This window comes from Tachypleus tridentatus, chromosome 1 (genome assembly GCF_004210375.1).
Source record: "Tachypleus tridentatus isolate NWPU-2018 chromosome 1, ASM421037v1, whole genome shotgun sequence".
In the NCBI taxonomy this organism is placed as follows: Eukaryota; Metazoa; Arthropoda; class Merostomata; order Xiphosura; family Limulidae; genus Tachypleus; species Tachypleus tridentatus.
In genome coordinates, this window is record NC_134825.1 from 134,341,402 (window position 1) to 134,361,436 (window position 20,035).

The window sequence follows — 20,035 nt, forward strand, 5'->3', positions numbered from 1 at the left end:
CATTTGTAAACACTAGTAACATAAAGGTTATACATTGTGATAAACAACATGTCTGCACCTAACAATTTACCATGTGTAATATGGCTTGCTGGAGATGGAATATGTACATTCCGAAATATTCAAGAATTTTGTTTATTTGTTTATGAATTTTGCACAAAGCTACTCGAGGGCTATCTGTGCTAGCCTTCCCTAATTTAGCAATGTAAGACTAGAGGGAAGACAGCTAGTCATCACCACCAACTTGGGCTACTCTTTTACTAATGAATAGTGGGATTGACTGTCACATTATAACGCCCCCACGGCTGGAAGGGCGAGCATGTTTGGCGCAACGGAGATGCAAACCCACAACCCTCAAATCACGAGTCACACGCCTTCACACACCTGGCCATGCTGGGCTTATTCAAGAATTAAATGTTTGTTAGTGAACATACATGTTAAATGTTCATTATTGCTGTAGTCATTCCGTTATTTAATATTAAACTTTGATTCCTGTCCAATGAATCTATTGCGAATGTTATACATTGTGTTAGATAGTGACCAAAATGGTTAGGGCACTTGACATGTATTATGAGGGTCACCATCACACTACGTTTGCTCAACCTTTCAGTTGTAGGGGCATTATTACAAGTTGATTAATTGCACTGTTCATTGGTAAAAGGAGTAGCCCAAGAGTTGGCAGTTGGAGGACACAATCAGCTGTCTTCCCAGGACTCAAGTCTTTCACTGCTACCTTAGGGAGACCTAGAGCAGATAGCTCTTATGTTGCTTTGCATGAAATTCAAAACCAACCAACAAATGAATAGAAAAAACAAGTAAAAAGCATTAGATGAACAGATTATAATATTATAATTTTATTTATGGTAAACAGTTTATAAAAGTTTTAACACACATCTGGCTTGTGTTTTACATTTTACTACATATATTTGCCACAGAATATTAAACTTCATTTAACAATGGAAAAAAACATAACAAAAGGCTCATAATCTCTAACACTGCAATTTCAATGGAACAGATATATACACATACACACTTTTGCACAGTAATTTTAATAAGAGTGTTTATCTTAGCAATCAATGCATTACGCATCTAGATAAAGTTGATTTTACCAACAGTCTGTTACAAAGTTTGACATCCTTCTCTGTAACTTGTTATCTATATTACTAACATTATACTTTCAGGTGCTTTTTCAAGTTCTCAGGCTTGATTAATGAACTAAATGGGAGTTGGTAAAACTTTTAAAAAGTTAGAAATTTATTTCTTCTGTCCAAAAGTCTTATAATGTTTACTGAAAACTTGCAAAATTCCATGAAAATGCATAGATTACATCATATTGGACAATGTATTGATACAATGTGCCATGGCTTCAAGATCCGATACTAGTATCATACTACTATCTTGACATTTCTAGATTTTAGGTACCACATCACATTTTCTGACAACATAACACCAAGATTTCTTGATGTAATACAAAAGAAGTCAAATTCTGAAAACATGATTTGACCTCAAGTGAATTTTAAATCAGTTATGTAAATATGTAAAAATATATCTTTGATTGTAATCGTGAAATTCACATAAAACATGAAAAACTTTAAATACATAAAAGGTATACGTTTTTACAAAACAAATTGTGCTAAAGAAAGTATTTTGTCTTTTTGATGCAATTCTTATTATAACAACATGAAATAAACTCTCCTATTCTACATGTCAATCTATAATATACAGATAAAAATTGACACATCTCCTGACTACATCTCAAAACTGATGCCCTTCCAGCTCTTCTTCCCAAGTCAACAACCAGGGCCCATCTGTTGTCTCCAAGTCAATATCAACTTTCAAGGTCAGTGTCTGGAAAGAAAGTACAAGTAAAGTATTATGTATTGTTGTTGTTCGCATTTTATGGCACAAAGCAACTAGGCTATCTGTGCCAAACATTCAGTAAAAAAACTGAAGTAAAATTATTAAAATTTGTAAGAAGGAATTAAGGTAAAACAAAACAAAGTTTAATTTTTAAATTAAAAACATAAATAGCATTAAATCCAGTTTTAATATCTAGTTTACAGCAGTAAGAGAGAAACTACAGTAACACAAGTTGTAAAGGACTTTCTGTAGCATAATTTTAATTATTATAACTCACCAGGATGACTAATGCTGATGTTTAAACTTACCCATTAGTCACCTGAAGTTGGCCTTTCCTATCCTGGTTGAGTTATTTGATGTCATAGCCGTTTTCAGAAAGTAAAGTAATACAAGTTTTAAAAGACTTTCTGTAGCATAATTTTAATTATTATAACTCACCAGGATGACTAAATGGGCAAATTCAAACGTCAGCATTAGTCACCTGAAGTTGGCCTTTCCAGTCCTGGTTAAGGTATTTGACATTACAGCACATCTGTAATGGGCAAAGTGCATAATCTAGTCAACAACTAGTGCTTGGTTACATGTTTGAGTCTATAGCTCAGATACTGAAAATAATATTATAGTTGATACAAAATGAAGTCTTGAAGTTGAAACAAAAATGAGTGTTCATGCATATGGAATTTCAATTTCTTGGTCATTTGGTTGTAAATAAAGAAGAAGTCTCCACGGATCCTTCAAAAATAGCAGTGGTGCGAGGTTGTCCTGAACCTATGATTAAACAAGAGTCTACAATTTACCTAGTTTCATATCACATTTTCAACTGTTTGTGATTAAATTTTCCAGGACTGTCTTACCACTATTAGCTCTGATTAAGGTGAAGATATTCTTCAGGTGTTGTAAGGAATACAAGCAAGCATTGCAACCTCTGGAGATTGCACTACTAGAAGCTACAATGTTGACATATCCATGTTAGGATTCAAATTTCCTACTATACACCAATGCCAGTGATAGTGAAACTAGAGTAGTGTTATTACAGTTACAGAATGGAGTAATATTTGTAATCATGTATGCCAGTCATAGATTCACAGCTTCTCAAAGTAGACATGGTACAATACAGTGAAACGTTATTTTATGTGAAGCAACCCAAAACATGTCCTGGAAATATTTATTGATAATATTATCATGTTATATTGGTAATCTTGCAAAATTTAATGCTAGGCTGTAGTACTATTGTAATGATTGTACTGAAATCAATTATTAATGAACACAAGTACCATATGCAAAGAACTGCTTCCAGCTGTTGTCTTATAAAACACTTTTGAAGTTGCATGTATATTAGAACGTTTACATCACTCAAGTGGCTAGTAAACTTTAAAAAACCTGAAGGAAGGTAGTATTCTGGATAACTATGGTTGTAAAAGTAGCAATTAATTATACATTATCACCTACATCTAGAACAAGGAAATGCAAAAAGACTGATTCATCAGATTCACTGAATGTCTTCTAAAGATTACGAACATTTCTGCTATAATAGTGATAAACTATGCAATAGAATATCCTGCTACTAGATGGTTACTACAATTAATACTCTGTGGAAGTTTTGGAAGAGCAATTGAAGGGCAGAGATATAGCACTGGCACTCCTTACAATGTCAGAAAGCAAAGTGTGTTTGAAAATCTAGCACAGATACATGTAACCTTTGGCTCTGTTATGACTAGTTACTAGTTCCTTTCTTGTTTTTATCAATTAATGAATAATGGTTATTGCTAATGGTTCCCAGAAGTTTGAATGGTACAAAGACTGGAGGGCACCAAGGTGTCACATGTACTTTTGCTCATGTTCAACAATGGTTCTTTTTTGCTACATTGGAGTCAAGACATTCAGAACTAGTGAATATTTTGCAGTGTATACTACCCAGAGAGAAACTCAGTCTAAACAAATTAATCTCCATCAAAGATCCATTATTGAAGTGTTTTGTTTTTAATCACAGAATAATCCTGATTATTTTGATGGTCTACTTCCAAAGATGGTAAAAGGCCAGCTGTATATACTCATGGTAATTTACTACATCTCAAAGTGACCCAATGCTTATCTAATGGTTGATACATCCTTATAGTTGGTGGCTGAAATGCTGTCCAAGCACTGGATAGCTCAGTGTGAAGCACTTGAAACAATTCACACAGATGAGGGAGCCAGCTCTGATACTGTGCATGTTAGAACCAGTTTTACAGTAAGCAAGGTGTCTGGTGTCACTGGAATGTGAAAAGAATATAACATGGTTACAAAAGTACTAGTGAAGTGGAGACAAGACCTATAAAATGAGCAATTCCTGGGCACCAAAGATACAAGTTATATGGCCAATTACAGCATAAGCACATGCAATTCCATAATAATACTGCTTGATGTTTTGAGGTTAGGTACAAGATAACACTGGTTTAAGTTGAGAAAATGTAAGAAATCCATTGTTGGGGTGTATTTTTTGTTGTTTTTTTAAATGCAGAATAATCCTAGTTATTTTGATGGTCTATTTCCAGAGATGAAAAGAAGCCACTTGTATATACTCATTTCATATTGAGAAGTTTTATTCCTTACATAAGTGATGTATGGTTCCTTACCTAGAGTGAATTGGTTAAGTTCTACATTAGTCAACATGCACATGTTTGCAAACTGACAACTAGAACAGGCCATTACATAATAGAAGCATTACATGTGATAGTGAATGAATAAATATACCAAAGTGAAAATTGATTGTGCTAGCAGTATGAAAACCTCTTGGCTCAGTTGGGCAAGATTACATATGATCCATAGACTCAACCTATTAGCATAAGAGTTACAGTGCCCAAAGGGTATTTGAAAGCATGCACTAAACACTCATCAGTTGTATCCATGCATGACTGATGAACCTCTAGTGAACTAACTGTTAATCATAACTAAGAAGAGGGTTCAGTTATGTCAGAGAAATAGGAAATCACCCTCTTATCTCACTCCAACCTAAAGGATAGGTAGGAAAGTGCTGAGAGTACTTATCTGGCTGTTTGTAAAGAGACAGATAAAGTAGCATTGGATGTAGAGGCAAGACTCAACTGTGGTGGTACACAGAACTGATAACAATGGTCTCCTGATGGGTATAGCTAGGATTAAACAAAAAAAAAACCATGTAGAACAATCATCAGGTAGAGCACTCAAGTAAGGTTCACCATGTATGTATACACTGCAGGATGTGATTTCCACTTGATTACCATGATGAAAAACAGTTTGTTGATCACATCCTTAGTAGGAATGAAAAGGCTTTGTGACCAGTATTTTCCAAGCTGTTGAGCACAGTTCCAGTACAAGTAATTTTCAAATAGTCACTTTATTAACATATTTTAGGACAACTGGTACCAGTAAATGTAATAGCTTGTGTATCAACAGTTTGCACAACTAAGTATGCTACCCAGGAGCTCATAAACACAATTCATTAAGCTATGTGACATTTGTTGTCTGATTTACCACAATTTTACAAGTTTAAATTTCAGAGACATTTTTGTGAGAAACGTCTTATCTTGTTGCTGGGTCACTTAAAAGATAAATTACTTATCTACATATGTTTGCATTTCATTTAAGAGTATACTGATGTACTTTATAATAATGTCACAAAGATTTAATCTTTGCTTACAAGAACTTTGGGTGAAATATCTTAGTTTAGCTGAATTTGGTCAGTGTTTGTTTATTTTGTGATATCTGAAAAGGATAATGCACAAGTTTGAGAGCTTACAGATGATAAAGCTTTACTAAATTATAGCTACCAACAGTATTTTTGGAAATTACCCTGAGATAATTATGACATAATTTAAATGGAAGCCAGGGGTGGTGTGCTCAAAGCTATTACTGGACTTAACGACATGCAGTCGAGATAAATATATATGACTGTGCACACACCTAAAATGCGTGTATGGTCCCGACTGTATTTATGAACATTACATGTTTGTAATGTAAATGAATCAATTATATAATGAACACAACTATTATGCAAGATGTTAATAGAAACAAACAAGAAAAGGATTTCATCTGGATGTAAAACAAACAAAAAGCTTTGCGATATGAAGTTAACTATGATCACAATTTACTGACCTATAAGGTATTATTTGAAGATACGGTGCTTGCATTATTAATACTTGTGAGAAAATGTTTGAATTTTAACAGTGGCATACTAGGCAAGTTGAAAATTTTCATAGAAGAATAATGGTAATTTAGGTACAGACACTATGTCCAAGAGAAATAGTTTTGATGTTTTGGTAACAGTGGTGCAAGGTATTTCAACTGGATTTAATCAAAGTGTTAACAGGGTCCAGTGGGTGAAGTATTTCAGTAGGACATGAAATTCTAAGCCAGTAACCCAACTGTCATAATAAATACAAACTCTGTGGCCCAGGGTTTTATTTCATTGTGTTAAAATGCTTTCAATGATACAGAAAAAAATATTGGTTTAAAAATATTTTATTAACATTGTTTTTGTACAAGAAACAGTATAAGGTGTATGAAAATGCAGACTGTAAAAAGGTTTAGAGAAGAGCAGAAAGCAATATCCAAGTAGTGAAACTTTGTAAACTGCATTATAAATAATACTAAAATTGTAACTAAAATAAATTATATATATATATACACACACACGTTTTGCTGTATCCTAAAGGTCAGAAATAAAAGTTTACAATGCTTCATCCAAGCCAGTGTCTGTGTTAGATCCAGTTTTAGAATAAGCATGTTGTCTGTTGTCACAGGAGTGTCAAAAGAGGGCAACATGGTAAAAGGTCAAGTGGAGAAAAGATATGTGGACTGAGCTATATATACTACATGACCAGTCACATCATGAGCACATGTCACTGCCATAGAAATATTTCTTGATGTTATGAAACTAGATATGCAATAACATTGGCTGAAGTTAAGACAGTGTGAAAAAGTAATTGACCTTTGGTTAATCCCTAACGAATTAGGTGATCACAGCATCCTATGTCATTAGTAAATGGTTAAAGTGCACAGAGGAGAAAAGCCACCTTTCTAAATTCAACTAGTAAGAAGACTTTTCAGTGGTTCTTGTAGTCTTTTTATACTCCTCTCTCAAACTCTCTCAAGTTCAATAAAAAAAGAGAGAAGACTGGGATATGAAAGAGAGTAAAGGAAACCAAAAGAGGCAAAAGAAAGTGATATGTTGCCAGTAAAATCTATTTTTTAAATTTTTTTTTGTCTGCCAGTAACAAACAGCAATTTGTTATTTTCACATCTGTAAGAGTCAATTCCTAATAGAAATGGGTACAACTTGAATAAAGTTCAGAGAATAATAAGGGAAAATGCAAGTATGGAATAATTTTAACCCATGACTGAAGTGACTGGCATATAGGTTCACATCAAACATTAGTATTTTTACAAAAATATTATATAACTTTCGTAGGAAAAAGCTTGACATGTGGTCAGTGAAAAACACACAGCTAGCTAGCTTCCCATTAAGTGAATTGCAACTATATCAGCCTGGTGCTAAACAAATAAAATCTAGCAAATTCTTGACAAGATACCAAGTTCTCCCAGGATGGATGGCTGACCAACTTAGTAGTTCAAAACCTACAGACCTTGAGACTTCATCAGACAGAATATCAGAGACCAAGTCACAGATTGCCCATCAATACCAGTTCAGTTAAGATACAGTCATTAACTACTAGAACATTAAACAGTAAAGAAAGAGAAACAGTAAATGTTTCTGACATGAAAACCTTTAAGATGTTTCATTGATATATGTCTGACATTCATGAGGTACAAACACCAACTAAGTGCTTACCTCCATTGAGACTAGTACTTTCTAAACTGATGAGACTTGGAGTTAAAATCATCTCCAAGAGTGACTAACCAACAAGAAAAACAAAACAAAAACATGGTTGACTAGAACATCTAATCACCCTCACAAGTGAGTCCAATAGATCAAGACAACACAAAGTACAGAGCCAGCTGGATAGTAAGTATTACTAATGACACCACCATCTGTAACTACTCCAAGAACTTTCAAGGTTATCGAGTTTAACCACCTTAATAGTCGACCAGAAATGTAACAGAGATCACTGGATCCCAGGCAAAAAAAAAAAAAAAAGCCTTGGAGCTCCCTTAATGATAGCCAAGGATTTACATGCCAAAAACTACACCAACCACTATCACCAGCACTCTGACTCTGGTGCAAGTGCTGCCTAGATAACATAATTAAGACTATAATTATGATCTTTTGGTGCATATGTGCATGTCATTGTTAAAGGGATTCTTCTGTACACTTTAATAAAATGTCTATTTTTTGTATTGCATGTATTAGTTTTGGTTGAAATGGTATTTTTTGTGAAGTCATATTTTCTTTCATCAAAAGGTTCTTATGTCTCAGTATATCTTTCTGTTAAAGGGATTTTGGTTTTATTTATAATTTTATCATGGCATATTATTAAGTGGTATATTACTAAGTGAAGTCAAAGGGATGTTGATTAAGTAATATGATTTTTAGTTTAAGAGTATTTTTGTTGCATTTTCTTTTCTAAGGATTATGGCACATGTATAGTATGCAAGTTATTTCACATACAAGAAAAAGTTAACAACTCTCAACCAAAGTACAGCTTTAAAGATCAGTAGCTGTAAAATTCAAGTTAATCATCAGCTTTAGTAGGACAAGCCTGAAGTAAGGATGACAGGAAGTGTGGTATCTGAATATCACAGGCATTTGCATTTTATAATAATTATTCTGAATTTACCAGTTGTTCTGTATAGAAAACCATTAAGTGGATTTAATAAGTTACATTTGTTCTTTTGTTGTTCTTGAAGTTAATGTTATCTGTTCCACTCAAAGAATATATTGTGCAAAACTACACATTATGCAAAAATGTCAAAAGCAATGTCTGTAAACAGTGCCCATTACTCAGATGATACGTAAAGACTGCATTCTCACTTAAATAATAATGAAATGACCAGCACATTGGTGGCATTAGTCACTCTGGTTAAATCCTAATTTTATTTTATGCTCAACAAGTTTGCATTTAGTCAGTGCATGGACCATTCTTTGGGATGAGTATATATTGAGCAGCATCCTGAATAGATAACAACTAAAAGTACTCAGCCAGAGTGATGGTCTTGTTTAATATTTAAGCAAATACACACATTTAGTATATAATAAATATAATGCATTTTGTTTTGCATTTCACACTCAGTCTCATGAAATATTATATATTTGCTCACTTAATAAGAGGCTTGCTGTTGCTCCATAACAGAAATCTTGAGTGAATCTCCTGCTATCTGAAGTAATCTAAAATAGTTCTAAATTTAATTTAGTTTCACTTAAATATACCACATTAATATAAGAGGCATGCTAGGTTTGAAGTAAAATTTAGATTAGGTTTTTAAATATACTTGTATTTTAATTGTTTTGAAGTTCAAACAGAGAAATGATTTCATGGGAATTTGCATAAAATTGTATTAGTGGAGTATTAACAGACTAATTACTTTTATTTCAATGACAATCCATACTGTATATATTCTTGTTTTCAATAAAATAAAACAGCAGTGTTGTAGAAAGAATAAAAAAAAAGATGCTGTAATCTTTTTCTCTTTACATAGTTTGTTCATTATGCAAAATATATGTTTATTACTCTTCAAGAATTAAAACTGGCAAATGTTATATTTATCCAGATCTTTATGTACCTCTAAAACAAATCTGAACATCATAAATATTTGTAGTTATTAAATTATTAGTACTTTTATTGTGTTAATTTTTTTATTATTATTAAAAATGTAATGCCACAGAAAATTAATTTGATTTTGGAAAGTTGTGTGGCATTCCGATGTAAAATAAGATGAGATATAGTTGAGACCAAGGATTTAGAATTTCCAATATAATAATATTCTTTATTGTTAGTGATAATGGGGAACATAAGAATATGGATCAACTTGGACATCACTACAATCCAGAAAGAAGCATGCAACAGGTGAGAATTCACAAACACAATGATCAAAGGCAAAAGCTGTCCACATGTACCAGGCAATGATACGTAGGAGTATGAAGGATACAATGCCAGGGGCAATTTAGCAGGAGAGAATGGATACAAAGATGAAGATGAACTCTGCTTATTATCAGACCAATAACTTTCATACCACACAAAAATATTAACTTTATGTGTGAACGAAGCCAACCTGGTTTATGAAGATAGGGCTTTGTTTCACAAATAGGATTGAGTCAACTAATTATGTGATCAGACTGTTGAAAGTGGCACAAGGAAACCACTATACTTATGTATGACCTGTAGAAAGTGTATCAGGAAGAGTAGCATGTTCTAGAGGTATTATTCTTTGCATTACAGATTATTGTCAAAAAGCACAAGCTATTTAGACAGAGAATCAACAGAAGTGGCAACATGGGTTGCAACAATGTGGTTATACTCCACACTTTTCAAAATATAATGTACTCAACTACTGTAAAGATTTTAATGGTATAATTATTAGGAATAATAGTCTGAATAATTATACCATTAGTAAAACTAACTTCTCATCTCAATTATTCTGTAAAGAGTAATGCTTAATACTACAGTTTAAATCTGTTTATAGAATATGTATGTTATTATTATGTGAAAGTCATATGTTCAGTAATTTACACAAACAAAACTGTGTAGCAAAGAAATTAAACATAAGCAGAGGAAAAAAACAGTTTATATAACACTACCATGTTGAAACCCTTGGAGTTGTTTTTAACTCAAACCTTTTATTAGTATAGCTTGAAATTCAAAATTTAATGTTCACTTGTTGAGCCCCATTGAAAGTTTTATTTTTAAATATCGAAGAAAAATTGTATCACTCATAATTAAGCATTTCAGCTATTCTTTTATTTTTGTACTCTGTACTATGTAGTTACTAAGTCACTCCTTCGTAACTTTTAAGCTCACTTAATAAATGGGATACATTCTCCTTTTCCTAATAGCTGTTAGGAAACTGTTAAACTTAAAATCAAATGTTAGAATTATTTGTTACATATAATAACAATAAATTACTGCAGTATTTACACAATGACAGATCTTTAGATGTTTATAAAATCAGGAGAGATAAAACAAGACATTTTAGCAGAGCTTGAACAAGTGTTTATATTTGTGAACAACTGGAATCAGTTTATGAAACACAAAAAGATGAAGTTGTTAGTGCACAGTTTAAGAAACAGGAAAAAAACTTATTTAAACTTAAATATTTTTATTGAAGCTGGATGTATTTAACATGATTAAGAAAGAGTACAAATAAATAAAAACATGTTTTTTTTATAACTTATGTAGTAAAACCAAAAACAAGAGAATATTCATTGTCTTCACATAATGCATTGATAAACTTACCGTTCTTTTAGTAGCCTTAAACATAATCGAAGAAATAGCCAGTTTACTAACTTTGAAGGAAAAAACTAACAAACATAAGAAGTTTGTTTCAGATACTACAAAAGTTTTAAAATTAATGTATAAATACAAGAAAATAATAAAATATTTCCTGCTTACCATGAGAGCTTCCACATATTTACTCACTATCGTTTTTCCATTGAAAGTCACTGTTGTAGGCTTGTCAGCCACATCAAATATATAAATATTATTCAAACGACTGATATGTACGGGGTCTTTCGAGAATACCATTTTAGTTATAATCAGTGTTTGCTAAGATGGAAAAAAAATTAACACATATAATTACAACAATGATTCTATATTCACACTATTAAACAAACCACCCATTCTTTTTCAAATAGTTAATGAAATAATGTCTAGATTGTTTTTAAATACACAGATATTAAAACTCATTTTAAAAAAAATTCAATGTAAGAGAATGAAAAATTTAAGAGAAATTCAACATTGTTAAGAAAGTATTGAATATGTATGGTTACTGAATCTGATTTAATCATCAAGTAATATTTAATCAAGTAATAACTGTTGAATATAGTTATACTGTCTAAAATACACCCAACAAGTTAAAAAGAAAAAAAGGGTGGGGGAAATCGGCAGGAAATACGAAACAGCTACTGTCTCAAACATTTATGTTATGACAAAACTGTTCAAAAGTTAACTCTTATTGCTATTCTATGAAAACAAATCACAAAAAATGACAAAAATTAGAGATATAATTTTTACTAAGCTTTTATATAAAAATTATAGGAGAGTGGGGAAGGGTTACAGAGATGGCCATTACATGGTCTACATTCTTCTCATGAAGCATTAACATTTTTTTATTTGAAACAGTTGCATGCAATGGCTACTGTTGACACTTTGTAATTGGAAGTTCAAAGCTGTATTGCTAACTGTCAGGTTTTGTAGGCCAGATTTTTTACAAAAGGCTTCAATGGCAAAACAGTATACCAGCGAACTTACAACACTAGAAACTTTGTTTCAATACTCGTAGTGGGCAAAGTACAGACAGCCCATTGTTTAGTTTTATGCTTAACTATCAGGTCATCTCATAAGTAATGTCCAAAACTTTAATACAGAAAGTGCATTACCATTTCTGTCTTTGTAGAAGGCTTTAATGACTAAAATATGTAGTAGGGCATGTATAAAAATGTTCAGATAAATAAAAGAAATTAACCCAACTCCACTTTTTCAGAACATTACTCAAATAAACCCTTATGAAGAATCCTAATTCAACAGCTTGGAAAGATGTCAAAACATGGAAAATGGGTCCCCCATGGTTTGACAGGAGCCAACCTTAGAACAAGAGTGGACATATGCACTTCTCTGCACTCTCATGAAGGTAACTCAACATTTTTGGACAGGTTTAGTGACTGGAGATGAAAAATGGATACATTTTAAAAATATTAAGCACTGCAGACAATGACTCAGTGCAGGTAAACTGGCTAAAGCACAACCCAAAATGGACCTCCACCCTAGGAAAGTCTTGTTAAGTGTTTGGTGGATACTGTTGGTGTTGCCACACAATGTATCGATTACATCAAACTTCTATTGTTAACAATTAGAGAACCTGAACATTGCACTGGATAATGCACGGCCCCATAAAGCAAGGATCACATCTGCAAAGATTGAAGAAATAGACTGGGAAAAACTTCCAGATCCTCCTTATTCTCCACACCTTGCCCCATCTGATTATAATACATTTCAAAGTTTGAAGAACTAGTTTGATGGAAAAGAGCTTGAAACGTATGAAGATGTCAAAACATTTCTAAATTCTTTTCCTTCAAACCCCAAGAATCTTATACAAGTGGCATTGAGAAGCTGAGAATCGCTGGTAGGTAGTAATTAATAATAATGGAACATACATTATTGACTAAATAACATTAAAAGCACTTGAAATCCTTTCTCTTTCTCTGAACCTAAAATCGGACATTATTTAAGAGATAGCTTGATACAAAGAAAGTAAGTGTCTGATTTATTTGCAATAAACTTTAACAATAAACAAACAGCAATTCATTTGTCTTTAAGATAATATACTGAATCAAGTCAAACATATTTACAAATGTTATTTAAACTGCTGGTTACCTCAATTGTATTCAAAGCTTTAAATAATGCCCCAGCAGTATGTCTGTGGACTTGCAATGCTAGAAACCTGGTATCAATACCAATGGTGGGCAGAACACAGATAGCCGACAGTGCAGCTTTGTGCTTAATTAGAAACAAACTTTAAACAATTTTCTCAGTTTCATCGAATTAGGCTACTGAAGATTAAAAAAATACCATTACTTACCTAAAAATATGGAATCCTTTGAAATTGTTTTTGTTTAACAGCTTTAACATTTGAAAGAATTTTTTGTAAATTTACAAGGTTCAAGCCAAGACACTATTTCTGGTGTTTCCCTAATATAACAATTTTGTAAACAACTAATTTCACTAGGAGTGAACATAGCCGATTATTCACATCCCATCTTCAAGAACAACAGTAATACTAAAAACAAATCTGATATTAATATTAGCATGCTACGAGTTAGTCAACAACAAACCCAATGTGCAAATGCAAAGTACAGTTCTGTGGAAGATTACTTTATAAAAACAGTAACCATTCTTTTTCTTGGCTACGTTATCAGTAATCTTTCCTCCAGATTGTATGTGTATGTACAGCTAGCAGCATCAGTTTAGAGGCTTATACCATCAAACTCACACAAGAATTTACTATCTCATATCATACACACTAGACTTTAACAGAAAAGATTTGCCAAATCCTGAATAATTTCATTGATGATAAACAAAATCGCTTTCTATACCTCTCCACAACCCCGGATTAAGGCATGGGTTTACCGGGCTGAAGCCCAGGGCCTCACCACTAATTAAGGTGCCTCAAGGTATTACTATAAACGTATTGCACGTAGAGGTTCTGTCTCAAGGGAGCCTCTGTATGTTGAAAAGCCTAGGACTAATAAAACCCTTAATCCGGTCTTACCTCTCCAGGACAGGCCTTAAACATTGGCTGTTTGCTTCAGCCTACCAAACAGCTTTATCTTACTGAAACTCTTCCTCACACTAAGTTCATGTGAACGTTCGGTACGTATCTGCTCTCCTCTTGTTAAGTAATTACTTAACATGTGTACAGCCCGAAGAAGGACTGAGTGCTCTAGTTTAACACATAATCGTTACGATAGTAACCTCAACATTAAACTCTATGCAAGTTATTTAAGAAAAAGTGCCCCAGTGGAATAGAGCGGACTAAAATGTTATTTCAGTGGTACATACGTAACGTCTATAAAAGCTTTTATTAAGTATAATGTTTGAATTACAAATATAATTTAGCAGTTAATAACTACTATACATGAAGATAAGTTAGTACTTTACTATATAATAACGAATATATATTTATACTAATTTAAGTCTAGCTCCCCATGCAGTGTTGCAACAAAATGAAGATTTATCAACTTTTCATTGGATGTTTACAGTTTATGTGAATGGCCATGCAATTGTTTAATCTATATTTTATGCAGAATTGCTTCTATCTTTAATCTCATACTAATTTGTTTTTTTACAAGTTTTCTAAGAAGCATTATTTTAAGTACCCATAGCATTAACATACCCCTTTCTCTTAATCTTGCACAATACTTGTAGGTTTTCAATCTCACAAATTAACCCCCCTCCTTCAAGCATTCTCTGAACGGGCCTGGCATAGAAAGTAATATTCCTGTGTATGCTCTTCTTGGACATAAACTAACGTTGATCAACAGCTGGGAAACACAATCTCGTCAGATTAAGATAAGATCTATCCAGTTGTTAAAGGAAACAAAAACGCCACAGTAATATATTTTTGCTACGTGAATGCTTCTAAATGAAATCACTTCAAAAATGTACAGAAAGTCACATTTTTAAAGCGTTCAAAAACATTCGAATTTCAAAGGCTTTAGAACTACAAAGAACTACAACTACTTGGTTTAATATTAGTTTACAGTTATAATGTATGGAGAGCATTCAAAGAGTTGACCCTCTCAGATGACTCACACCGTTAGAAACAGGGTTTTGATATCCGTGGTGAGCAGAGCATTGTGTAGTTTTATGTTCAATTTGAAAACAAAACAAACAAACAAACGAGTCGGCAATTTCTTGAGATATTTCTTCAGCAGAGACGTTTTAGTACATTGACTATTTTAAATTAATTAATATTCAGACATTTTCGACCTCAAATGATTCGGATTGATAGAAACTAATTTTTGGCTGCACTCAGTATTCACACTTCAGTAGTTTTACCAGCTACACAACGATGGCTACACGTGGTACTCACATTTAATCAGTTTCACTAACTATACAAGGATGATAATACTTAACATCCACAATTAAACAGATTCACTAGCTATACAAGATACAGGGATGGCTACCTTTAGTATCCGCAATCAAATAATTTCACTAGCTGTACAACGACGGTAACACTTAATATAAACAATTAAACAGTTTAATTAACTATAAAAGGATGGTAACAATTACTCAAGTTAGTCTGAGAGGACAGAATAAAAGTACTGAAACGTGGTATGCATAAAACATTACCTTTCTTAGTTCAAACGTGAAGTAGTAATAATTGTTTGATTGGAGAGGGTCTGAAAAAAGAAACACAAGATTTACATCACATACATGATACAAGTTTCGTTAATCACGTATTATCTAAAATGATTGGAAAATTTTCGGTGACAATTAAAATACAATGCTGCGTATAAAACTGATTGTATATCTGTAGGTACACTACATCTGTGTACTTCTGTATTTGGGTATTTCCAAACGTACACGTATACAGTAAACCAAGTTTTTTAGGCTTCGCGGGCCGGAGTGGTCGTGATAAAATTAGGTAGGAATGCACACATGATTAGAATACAACATCACTAATTTATTTATCACAAGAACACATACTAAAAATATTTAAGATGCATAATCATCTTTTTTTAGCATTAGTGAGAAGCAGGAAACTGATTCTTTCTACCAAATTACACTTAAATAAAGTTCAAAGTTAGTGCTCCCTATCTTCAAAAGTAATTGCAAATGCTCGTCAGATAAAGCTTATTTGTAACTAGATTTTACGTACTTTTATCTTTGAAAATATCTTTTCACAGAAACAGATAGTTTAAAAAACTGAAATAAATCCACGAGAAAAGTTTTAAACGAACATAATGATTATTTGAAATGCATTGATAGAACTCTAACAGTTCTCTTCTTGGTATTTGTCTTTCAACATGTCGTTGGATTGCAGATCAATCACTTTCATTTGAACTTTAGCTGACAGTTCAACTACAACACAATCAAATGGGTTTTGGAAGATCCTTATTTCTGTTGCACTCACATCAAGATCAGAAAAATGCTCCTTGAACTATAGTTTCAGGTCAGAAAAGATATCTTGTGCAAACCTGCATGGGAATGGGAATCCCGCTTCCTGCTTGAACTTTTCACAACATCGAAAGTGTGCGAAACAAGTCATCATCAATTGGGACTCAAAAAGAATTAGTGTTTGCAAAATGCTTTCACCTCGGTGTACACATCGCAGATAAGCGTGGTTTCGCTTCTTAATCTAAGAATGAATTAATTCAGGTACATGGTCAAGTCTACAGATAACTAATTTCCAAAGCCATTCCATTCATTGTTTGTGAGTAAAGGTTGAGGGCGGGTCTCTTCATTTAAGAATATTTCAATCATATTTCTAAGCTCAAAAAATTGCGACATAGCCTTCCCACAGTTAAGCCATTGAACTGAAGTGTGGTAGAGCAAGTCGGAATATGTTGCTTCTATTAACGTCAAAAATTCACGGAATTGACGATGGATGAGTCCATGAGAGCAAATGAAGTTCACTGTTGAAACTACATGTTCCATGAAACATGACAGATTCAGATATTTTCCACATAATGGCTGCTGTTGAATAATGCAGTGAAGAACCACAGGCTTGAAACAATCTGCACTTTCAACAGCTTTGTAAATTTGCCCAACTAAACCTTTTCCTGCACAATACATATTTTTACCATCATCTGTTGCAACGCACTTCTGTCGTTCCCATTCCAGGTTGTACTGAGTTAGTGATTTTTTCGACCTCTTTGAAAATGTTCTCACCTGTGGTTGTACCATGCATATTATGCACAGAAGCTAATTCTTTAGTCACTTCAAAATTAATACTGAATCCGCGAATAAATAACAGCAACTCTGAAGTGTCAGACACATATGTTGACTCGTCAAGCACGATGAAAAAGCATTCGAACTCTTTAGCCTTGTTTTTCAGCTGAGACACAATATTGCTTCTAGTCCTCGACTATACGAACAACTATTTTCACCAAAATGATAATACTCTTATATTAGTCTACATTTTTCTGGGTATATTTATTCGGCTGCTTCAATTATACATAATTTAATTATCTCGCCATCAGTAAATGGTTTTCTTCGCTTGGCTAACAGGTGTGTCACTCAGAAACTTGCTCTTGTAGCTTCATTTTCAGCTTTCTTCCTCTTAAATACAAACTTTTGTGACGATAAGTTATGTTTCGAGGTTTCGAATTTGTCTGAAAGTAGCTTTCCCGTGAACTAAGAATAGTTTGATGAGTACTTGGTTTGGTAATGTATTTTTTTAGCACTGAGATAATCTCATTGCATATTACGTACAACGCTTTGTTACGTGATTCATTAACGAAGTAGTCCACACTCCACTGTTCTCTAAAAACACATTTAGACTCAACTTTTCTCTTCTCCCCCTTGTTCTGCCATAATAACTAGGAATAGTTATGAACTCGAACATGAAATAAACAATAGCATTCATTGACACACACAGGTACATGGGGTAGGCGTGGAAAGAAACACGTTGCTTCGGGACACTGGGATCAATAAGTGAGATGACGCAATACTATGTAATATGACGTTACCATCAAAGAGAAAAATGTATCGTATCTAGACTGGTTTTTAATCAATTACGTTTCATTTTTCGATGTAATAATATCATTTTCATTTTTAAAGAACTGTTGGCGGGTCGTACTGTAACTAGATTGGCTTTTGATCAATTAGGTTTGTTTTTTTATATAATATTGAAAAATTATATTATTACTTTAATAAACTGTTGACGGGCCAGATGTGGCCCGCGGGTCGTAGTTCGGAGACCCCTGCAGATATTATAATGTTGATTCAGTTCTTACAACGCTGATGATTGTTTTTCCCAACTATGTCTTGTTAATTAGTACTACTAAAGTATACTTATTAATGATTATAAATTATTATTTTAATCTTAATTATAAGTACGTGTACTTATTCGAAAGTTATTTGTTATTTTTGAATTTCGCGCAAAACTACTCGAGGGCTATCTGCGCTAGCTGTCCCTAATTTAGTAGTGTAAGACCAAAGGGAAGACAGCTAGTCATCACCACCCACCGCCAACTCGTGGGCTACTTTTACCAACTTGTTCATTTGTTTATTTTATATAAATAACTTATATAAAAAACTTTAACTTTAAACTATGTTATCAAGACACGAGGTATGATAAAAAAATACGCGGACTGTTTGAATTGCGCGGCTCCAGTTGGTTCCAGGGGAATCCGCTTGGTGTCGCTAGGTTTGCACAGATCAGCTGATTACGACACCATTTCCCGATTGCAGATATCTTCATTTGTGTATTAGCTACGCGGTTTAAAGTGAAGTGCGATTTTTTTCGTTTGGCGGATTTCAGAATGAATGAGCAACGACTTGCTGTGAAATTTTGTGTTAAACTTGGAAAATCTGCGACTGAAACTTTTGCTATGCTTAACACGGCTTACGGTGATGTTGCTATGAAGCGTACGGCATGTTTCAAGTGGCATGAACGTTTTAAGGATGGTCGACAGTCCATTGAAGATGATGAGCGTCCTGGACGTTCTTCCACGTCAACTGACGACCCACACGTCGACAAAATCAACACCCTGGTGCGAGCAAATCGACGTCTGACTGTCAGGGAGCTTGCTGAAGAGTGTGGGATATCAGTTGGATCTTGTTACGAGATTTTGACCGAAAAATTGAAGATGCTTCGCGTTGCTGCGAAATTTGTGCCTCAGAACTCATGAGTTTTTGGCCAAACACTCGATCACTGTTCTTCCCCACCCACCTGACCTTGCTCCTTGCGATTTTTTTTGTTCCCCAAACTCAAAAGACCCTTGAAAGGAAAAAGATTTGAGACGATTCCCGAGATTAAGGCAAATGCGACGAAGGAGCTGGAGGACATTACAGAAGAAGCGTACCAGGACTGTTTCAACAAGTGGAAACACCGTTGGGATAAGTGTGTGCGTTGGGGAGGAGAGTACTTTGAAGGGGTCCCAGACCTGTAACTTCTAAATAAAGTACATTTTGTTTTATAACGTCAGTCCGCGTATTTTTTTTAACAGCCCTCGTAGACTTGATAACAACCCCACGCTTGAAAGGGGAGGATGTTTGGTGCGACTGGGATTTGAACACTCGACCCTCGGATTATGAGTCGAACGCTTTAACTCGCTTGACCATGCCGGGCCCTCAAAAGTTATTAACGCTAACCTTAGTTACATGTACTGAAATGTTTCAAATGAACTTCAAAAAACAGTATCCTTTTTTTTTTAGTATATTACTAGTTATCTAACGATCCTAATTCCCTGATCCTAATATGACATGTAATAATTATAATATACTTATAACTTACAAATGTTTCCTCTTTGCCCTAAAGATACAGAATGCAAAGTTAATGTGATTTCTTGATTACCTAGGATGGTCGAAATGTTGTTCTC

The 20,035-nt window shown here is 33.7% G+C and overlaps 1 protein-coding gene and 1 pseudogene across 2 annotated transcripts in view; both read right to left on the reverse strand.

Annotated features, from left to right (window-relative positions):
• Positions 1-827: 827 nt before the first annotated feature.
• The window catches only part of LOC143224799 (sucrase-isomaltase, intestinal-like), a 97,511-nt pseudogene continuing 78,303 nt past the window's right edge, over positions 828-20,035 (reverse strand). Inside the window, exons 23-25 of the transcript XR_013013445.1 lie at positions 15,840-15,889; positions 11,382-11,534; positions 828-1,845 (exon numbers count right to left, since the gene is read on the reverse strand). The product of XR_013013445.1 is annotated as a sucrase-isomaltase, intestinal-like (transcript). The remainder of the gene's footprint in view (positions 1,846-11,381; positions 11,535-15,839; positions 15,890-20,035) is intronic.
• LOC143233178 (general transcription factor II-I repeat domain-containing protein 2-like) lies at positions 16,893-17,396 on the reverse strand. The gene has a single exon (XM_076469144.1). It carries the CDS (start codon positions 17,394-17,396, stop codon positions 16,893-16,895), a length of 504 nt encoding a protein of 167 aa, XP_076325259.1.